This window comes from Notothenia coriiceps, unplaced genomic scaffold, assembly GCF_000735185.1.
Source record: "Notothenia coriiceps isolate Sejong01 unplaced genomic scaffold, NC01 NC01_scaffold00006505, whole genome shotgun sequence".
In the NCBI taxonomy this organism is placed as follows: Eukaryota; Metazoa; Chordata; class Actinopteri; order Perciformes; family Nototheniidae; genus Notothenia; species Notothenia coriiceps.
The window spans coordinates 1-7,527 of NW_011339206.1; the positions used below are offsets into that span (position 1 = coordinate 1).

At 41.2% G+C, this 7,527-nt stretch overlaps 1 protein-coding gene across 1 annotated transcript; it reads right to left on the bottom strand.

The window, feature by feature from the left end:
• Positions 1-1,418: 1,418 nt before the first annotated feature.
• On the bottom strand, positions 1,419-7,473 carry icmt (isoprenylcysteine carboxyl methyltransferase). The gene is made up of 5 exons (XM_010769114.1): positions 7,132-7,473; positions 5,869-5,957; positions 4,344-4,513; positions 3,162-3,379; positions 1,419-2,757 (listed from the first exon to the last, which is right to left on the bottom strand). The coding sequence occupies exons 1-5, from the start codon at positions 7,348-7,350 to the stop codon at positions 2,578-2,580; spliced, it is 876 nt and encodes a 291-aa protein (XP_010767416.1). The 5' UTR covers positions 7,351-7,473; the 3' UTR covers positions 1,419-2,577.
• Positions 7,474-7,527: the final 54 nt, after the last annotated feature.

Genomic DNA, 7,527 nt, shown 5'->3' on the forward strand with positions numbered 1-7,527 from the left:
TATAATAATTTATGTCTTTCAAATATTACATTGTATTGTAGATTAATTTGAACATATGATTGTGTGTGTGTGTGTGTGTAGGACTGCAACCAAGGATGAAATTGAAGCTCAACTGACCCTACCAGGCACACAAAGGCTCATCATGTTAGGTAAGGATTTGGTTTGACACTTTACTTTTGACATTTAAAGCTGAACATTTATTTTAATTCCACATGTTTTGTATGTGTGCTTCATACATGTATGATCCAGTATTTCATTTTTCAGTTTTGAAGTAGAAAACATTTTCAATGATATGCTGGCTTTTCCATTTTGTCCACTTCTCTTGCAGGGGACCCTTTTACTTTCACATAATTACAGAAGATGTACTGTTGTGATCATATGTTGTGACCTCACTACTTGTGATTTTGTATTTTAATTGGTCTGTTGTATTTGAATCTGTCATGAACTGTCCAATGTAATCTGTCATAAACTGTTGTATTTATATCTGTCATGAACTCTTGCATTTATATCTGTTATATGAACTGTCCTATTTTACCAAGTTTTTCATATTGAACTTAATATTGAAATGAAATGAATAAACATATTTTATTTAAATTGTATCCCAGTTTTTGTTTATCGTTTCAGGTAGCACCTATTGCAAATGAGATCTAAAATTGGTTAAAGAGAAAACTGCAATAATATAATGTTTTAATGCATACACTACTGTCAAATTATACTGTATACAGAACAGTAATGTATTGTGATTATACAATACCAGTATTGTATAATCACAGTAAAATATTGTTTTTGAGATTACAGCAACATAGAAAATTACAGTAATATACAGTAATATAAAAATACAGCACTGATTTTGATACTGTAAACCAAACACAAGATCACTACTGTAAAGTAAAAATACAGTAACTTGTTGGTAACTTTGCTGCCAGTATATTACTGTAAAATCCCCTGTATTTATTTTTTACAGTGCAGGTTACTCACACGTCTGAGAATACAGCTGATCTCTCCACACTAAACCAGCCAAGCAGATATTTTTGTAAAAACTGTGTTCTTAAAGTGGCTGTTCGGCTGGCCAGGTGGACAAGGCCCTCCCCCCCCTCCTCTCTTTGAGGAACTTGTACTTTACAAGTTCCTCAAAATTAAGAACAGTACTATTTTGCTAATTGATAACACTTGATCAATGATCAATAATTACAAAACATCATATATATTAATCTAAAATGGACCAATCTGCACAACGACTACTTTAAGTATATACTGATGCTAATACTGTTACCTGAGTAACATTTTGATTGCAGGACTTTCACTTGTAACAGAATATTGCTACAGAGGGTACTTCTACTTTTACTCAAGGACCAGATCTGAGTACTTCCTCTTCTCTGTTGAGAAGCAATGCACAGTAATCAGTCAAGAGGTTTCAGTCAGTTACAATGTCTTTAATACAGGCCCATGGTAAAGTGTTGTGCAGCCCTATCATTACACCAGCCTCCACAGTGGCTTCACACATGTGCTACAGGTGTGTCACTTTACACTCAGGGTGCACACACACACTCATAACCCCTAAATACACGTGCTTACACACATGTATCCTTAACTAAATGTGTGTGTATCGACAGCATTAAGTGTTTGTATGTCCAATGGGACCACTGTGGTGGGTACCCAATATTCCTTCGGTGGTGGGCATTATGGGGGGAGCCTGAGAGGAGCCCTAAGCCACACCCCCCCCTCGCCCCTTCCACACAAACCATATGTAGGTCTCAAAAACCAGAGAGAAACATATACTGTTCCACATTTTCTACATGTAATCATTGTTAAATAATGCTTTTGAAGATAAATTCTTAAATACAAAATCTAATGTCACCTATTGTCCCTTTACTTCTATTTGGGATGTACTGGTGATAAAGAGCTACTGACTCTGAGAACTCTAACATCTCAGGTTTCAGTGGAACATCTATTCTGTACGAGAGGCTTATCCACCCTTAAAAAGTACATATTATTAGGGACACTACTGGAAATATGTAGCTTAAACCTGCTGTGGAGTCCGAGAGCCCTAGTAGACCTGACACCTCTAAAACGTCACGGTGGAGTGGATCTGTGAAGAGCTCTTCTGAAGGGCGTCACTGACTGACAATATATCTATTCTTTAATCTTTATACATTAACAATGCAAACAGTGAATAGAGACAGTGAAATGTTGACGAAAGGACAGTGGTGGGGACTTCTTAAATATTTGGTGGATTACCTATGAAACTTTTGGTCATTTCTCCCTGTGTGATGATATGTGATGGCACAGAGGCCAGTGCAGAATCAGTCTTCATCAGTGAGAGCACTAAGCATGGTGGAAGCATGCAAACAGAGTAAAACAAGTGGAGTAAAACATGTAGTACAGTGGAGGTTGTCTGGTCTTTAACTGGATTTTAAAAGTTGGTAGAAAACAGCAGCCCAGCTGCCTGCCCCCCCTGCTGTCACTCAGGCTGTGAGCTGCAGGGCCGTCTGGAGGGCGAAGCCATGGTAGAGCTGCACCCCCCAGGTCTGACCTGCCCTGATGCTTAAGTCTACATCCAGCATCCAGCTGCTGGGACTAGTTGACACGGATGCCTGAGATGAAGGGCAGCCCGGTGGGAACCCTCTTCTTGTACTCCACGTAATCCTCGGTGAAGAAGTGGATGAGGGAGAGCTCCTCCTCCTCGATGCGCTCCCGGAAGAACCGCCAGCTGGCTATCGTGTAGCCCAGTATACACACCGGGTTACACAGCATGACCTGCAACAGACACCAGTACACACATCATGTCAACCCCCAACTATCACTACATAATTTCACTCAATGTGAGGCTCCGAGCATCAACAGTGTTGGAACTATGCTGGAATCTAAATCCCAGATTGTCATTCTGCAATCATCAAATGGCCGGAGTCGCACTATTTGTTAAAATAATATGAAGATTTTAATATCGTAAAAATAAAATGTACACTGTTTGATGAAAAAAGGCTAACAGTTTGTACTTTAGTATTTGGACACATTTGTGACATTCATGAGTATCATGGTGATGAAAGGGTTTCTGAATAACCCAAACGAGGTATGAGTCTGAGGTGCAGCATTATTTCAGAGAAACAGAGGACATTCAAAGTTGCTACAGTAACATTGTTGCTGGACAACACGCAGCTCACCTGCGTGCCTGTGCTCCAGTAGAACCAGCCCACATAGGAGGGGTGTCTGAAGTATGCATAGACCCCGCTGGTAACCAGCACGTGGCTCTGGGCCTTCTCATTCTGCACAATGTGGTTGAAGTTGGAGCCGGCCGTTAACATGGCTGCCTTACGCAGAGCCTCCCCACACAGCACCAGCAGCAGACCCACAACGCTCAGCCAGTTCAGCTGCTTCAGCTCTGAGAGAGGGGACAGCCTCATTAAACTCTGGGACACATCATGTGATGCTCATGTCCTAGTTCTATTCCACTCGACAAGTGTGAAAATGCAGTCCAAAAAAAGAACTGTAATAGAGAACAAAACAATAACACAAAACTTTTTCAAACACAATGGCTCCTTATGCACCAAGCTAATCTTCAACATGATCCTATTTCTCTGCACCAAGCTCAGGTAAAAGGCTAAATTTAGGAAAAAAACGTTTGATTAAGACCGAAGATAAAAATACATCTGGACATTAGATTATTTAACTTTTTTATTGATGGTTTGTTAAAAACAATTCTTTAAATGTTTTAACATGTTTTGTAATTATAGAGGTTACTCAGTGTTACCCTCCCCTCATCAAGTGAAAATAAAGTATGACTTCATTGTTTTTCTACAGCAAAGCACCTGATGCTCCTTATGCTTGACTTGCTGACCTGAGGTCAGTTTGAGGACATCAGTTGGACTCGTCTCTATTTGCTGCTGTCCATGGTGCTGAACTCAGACCTAGCATTTCATAATGCAACAAAGAAGTGTTGACAATGCTACAGTGTACAATTCTACAATGCTGTCTACTGAGTGAAGCACTGATGTGTGAGTCACATAGGGAGTAAGGAGTAACAAGCACATCCAAACTGCTATTCTTACATTTCACAGCACTGTTTATCTAGAACACTGAATATTGAGAGAAAGTTAGAAAGATGGGCTGGATTCAGATCTGATATGTACCATCAAACCCAAACCCTACTGACAACAAACAACCACAGCATCATCCTCACATTTTAATTCTCAAACTTCTTAAATCTTAAATGTGATATCGGAGAGCAGAGGTCACTGATAGAGTGGACATGACTGGATTGACAGTCAAACCTCTTCTGTGGCATCAACAAAAGTACACACACCAGTTCTGAGAGACTGTGAGCAGGACACTGAAGACACACCAACCTGGAAAGGTGAGCTTCTCCACTGTGAACTCCACCCATGATGAGACGGCAGCCAGGCTGTACTCCACACTGTGGTTGAGCAGGAAGGAGTCCAGGGTCAGGCTGTGGGGGTTGATGATGGCTGTCACCAGGTACTCGGAGTAATGGAAGAAGGACAAGGAGCATAGGTACCTGCAGAGCAGTATTATTACCAACATGTTGACCTGCAGCAGGCCTGGACCACAAACACACTGCATCTCTGTAGAAAACTAAGCAAGGAATTATCATATGGTTTCAGTGTGTTAAAGGGCAGGCAGTAGCTCAGCCCATACATGAGAGCCCCGCCGCTTTTTGGGTGAAAACACTCGTGGTCATTTGAATGGCGGTAAATACAGCTTCTGAAGTTTTTCAGCAATCACATAAAAAAATGAAAAACTATATTTGTATCTCCAATGAGCCCAATTATGATGGTCAGACAGGCAAACAATGAAATAATGTTATTGGAGATTGATGGTCACCATCGATTTATGGTTTGATTTAAATCAATAGGGGATAGATGGTCTTTTAACTAGGTAGAGGTATGGAACATCTGATCTTTTGTTTGACGACTAAGCAGCTTCTAGGGATGATGGAACTATTTTTTCCACTTGGTGCTGATGCTTGGGTTGCGGTCGAATAGTCCCCCCAAATGACTCCTGTTGGAAGTTGTGCCAGACGCTGTCTACTCTCTAACTTTAGGTCACGTCACTAAAGGTCGATCCATGTTGCCGCTTGCATAAAGTCAGCTGAAGTTAACTAGCGTTTAACTACGCTAGATTTCACCTGTTTCTCGTTATTTTTTTCTCACGCTGCGCCTCCCCTGAAGCTCACTGTCGCCCCCCAGGGGAGGCGCGCCTCACACTTTGAAAACCGTTGATGTAGAGAATTCGAACAGCTCTTATCATGGCTGCGACTGAGGTTTTTCCGGGTCATTTCACTCCGTTAGGAAGGATTCTAAGATAAACTGACAATTCGACCGCAACCTTTGTTTTCACCGGAAAGTGGGCGGGCCGTAAATTTGCCAGGAAGTGTTGTAGCGCTGCGCTACAGGGGCTTGGCTTGGGATCTTGAAGGTCATTAGGTCAAGTCGCCGCACGGACCAAAATAAACATGTATATATATTGTGTGATAATGGGATACATCAGATGCAAGTTCAACTCCTGGGCACTGCAAAAGGGTCCTTGAGCAGGACAAAACATGGCAGCTACTCTGACACCTCTCCATCAATGCATGTGTTGGTCAGGCCTAGTGTCCATAAATCCTGTTTGTGCATGTGTGTATTTGAAATGATATGAATTTCCTTAAGGGGATTAATAAAGTATGCCTCCCCGTTCAAAATAAAATAACAAGTCGACAGGGTAGCGTTTATTAACACCGGAACTACGTTTAAAACGAAAATAAATATTAAACCTAAAATGAATTTGATAAAAAAAACTCTAAAATGAAATGCATACAGCAGCGTAATACTACTTTAAATAGTAAATTGAGCATAAAGAGAGATTGAGTACCAGCCGAAGTGTGTCCACGTGGTCTCAGAGCAGCTGATCATCAGTCCACAGCCGAAGATCACTCCCAGGAAGCAGGCTCTCACTGCGACCTGCACACATCCACACACTGACCATCACCATTTCATCATTTATTACAAGTTAACAAACCACACAATTAGTCTTGTTCTGTTTGTTTTACACACCATCTCCAAACAACAATTTGGAGTAGCAAATCAACTCTAAAAGTGTAGCTAGATTTCATGCTGTATACTAGTCAGTACATGCACTGCATTTTGCTGATTGTGTGGCAGGAGCTGGGTTATTTGTAAAATACTTCAATTAGTGTTAACAGAAGTAATTACATTTGCCACAAACCCAAAACAACTCTAGATTGGGTTCTGTCACATATAGGCAGTGGTGTAAAGTAACCGAGTACATTTACTCAAGTACTGTACTTAAGAACAATTTTGAGGTACCTGTACTTTACTTGAGTATTTCAATGTTTTGCCATTTTGTACTTCTACTCCACTTCCATTCAGAGGTAGATGGTGTACCTTTACTCCACTACATGTATTTAATACCTTTAGTTACTTCACAGATGTGGATGAATGATGTGAAATATAATAAAGTGTTAAATCAGACTTTAGTTCCACCTGGAGTAAATTCACAAGCTACCCTGCAGTATACAAAGTCATTCAAACTAGCTGCACCTTTACCAGCTTTGAGAACACTTTCATGATCAATCATTATAAAACATATCATATCTATTATTCTGAAATGGACCAATCTGCACAATGACTACTTTAACTTTAGCTACTTTAGGTACATTTTGATGATAATACTTTTTCTACTTTAGTAACATTTTGATTGCAGGACTTTTACTTGTAACAGAGTATTCCTACACTCTGGTACTTCTACTCTCTTCCAGCTATGCATATAGAACCTATCAACTTAATTTCTAAAGCTAAATGTTACATTTGAGGTGGCTTATGAACTGATCCACTGCAGCTTTAGCTGGCTCAGCTTAAGTTCACCTGAGCGCCAGCTGTCTCATTCCTCTTTAGCTAATGAGATTAGTCAAGTTGACTAAATAGGGAGCTAATGCTAGCTAACGTAGCATTGCAACACTAAAGTTGACACGGGCGCAGTAAGCTGTCCGACAAGTGTCTCTACGTTAGCCTGGAGGAGGTGGAATACTTCAGTGCAGGACAGCCACTGGGCATGTCACTGTAGCTCAGTTCAGACCAGGATCAAGCCGAGCAGCCGGCTACCGTCAGAGCTTACCTTGTACAGCGGTCCTCTGTAAGCGACCAGCAAGAGGCCGTTGATAACTGCAACGTGGATGCAAATCACTATCTTCCCGGGAGTTTCCGTCAGATAGTCAAAGACCCAGTCAACATGTCCGTAACACGTCCTGATCAATGGGATTACAAGCACGCTGAGCCCTAAAATAAATGCTTTTATACTTACTCTTCCTTCTAGCACTAACTTCCTGCCTGCCATGATGGAAATACTGTGCCGTGTGCCCAACTAAATATCGCGAGACGCGAGTGAAAACCTCGCGATGTCTCTTTACGGTTTACAGTTTGTAGAGGATCATCCCAACTGCTCGGTTATGGCTAGAAAGGATCCGTCTAGTGTAAAACTCTCGCGATAGTTTGCAAGTCACGTGGCTGAATG

Excerpts from the sequence above, each read along its gene's own strand:
- icmt (XM_010769114.1), bottom strand. The coding sequence starts at position 7,350 with ATGGCAGGCAGGAAGTTAGTGCTAGAAGGAAGAGTAAGTATAAAAGCA. Across the intron at positions 5,958-7,131 it reads ACAGAGGACCGCTGTACAAG|GTCGCAGTGAGAGCCTGCTT; the intron begins GTAAGCTCTGAC and ends GGATGTGTGCAG. Across the intron at positions 4,514-5,868 it reads ACGTGGACACACTTCGGCTG|GTACCTATGCTCCTTGTCCT; the intron begins GTACTCAATCTC and ends ACTGCTCTGCAG.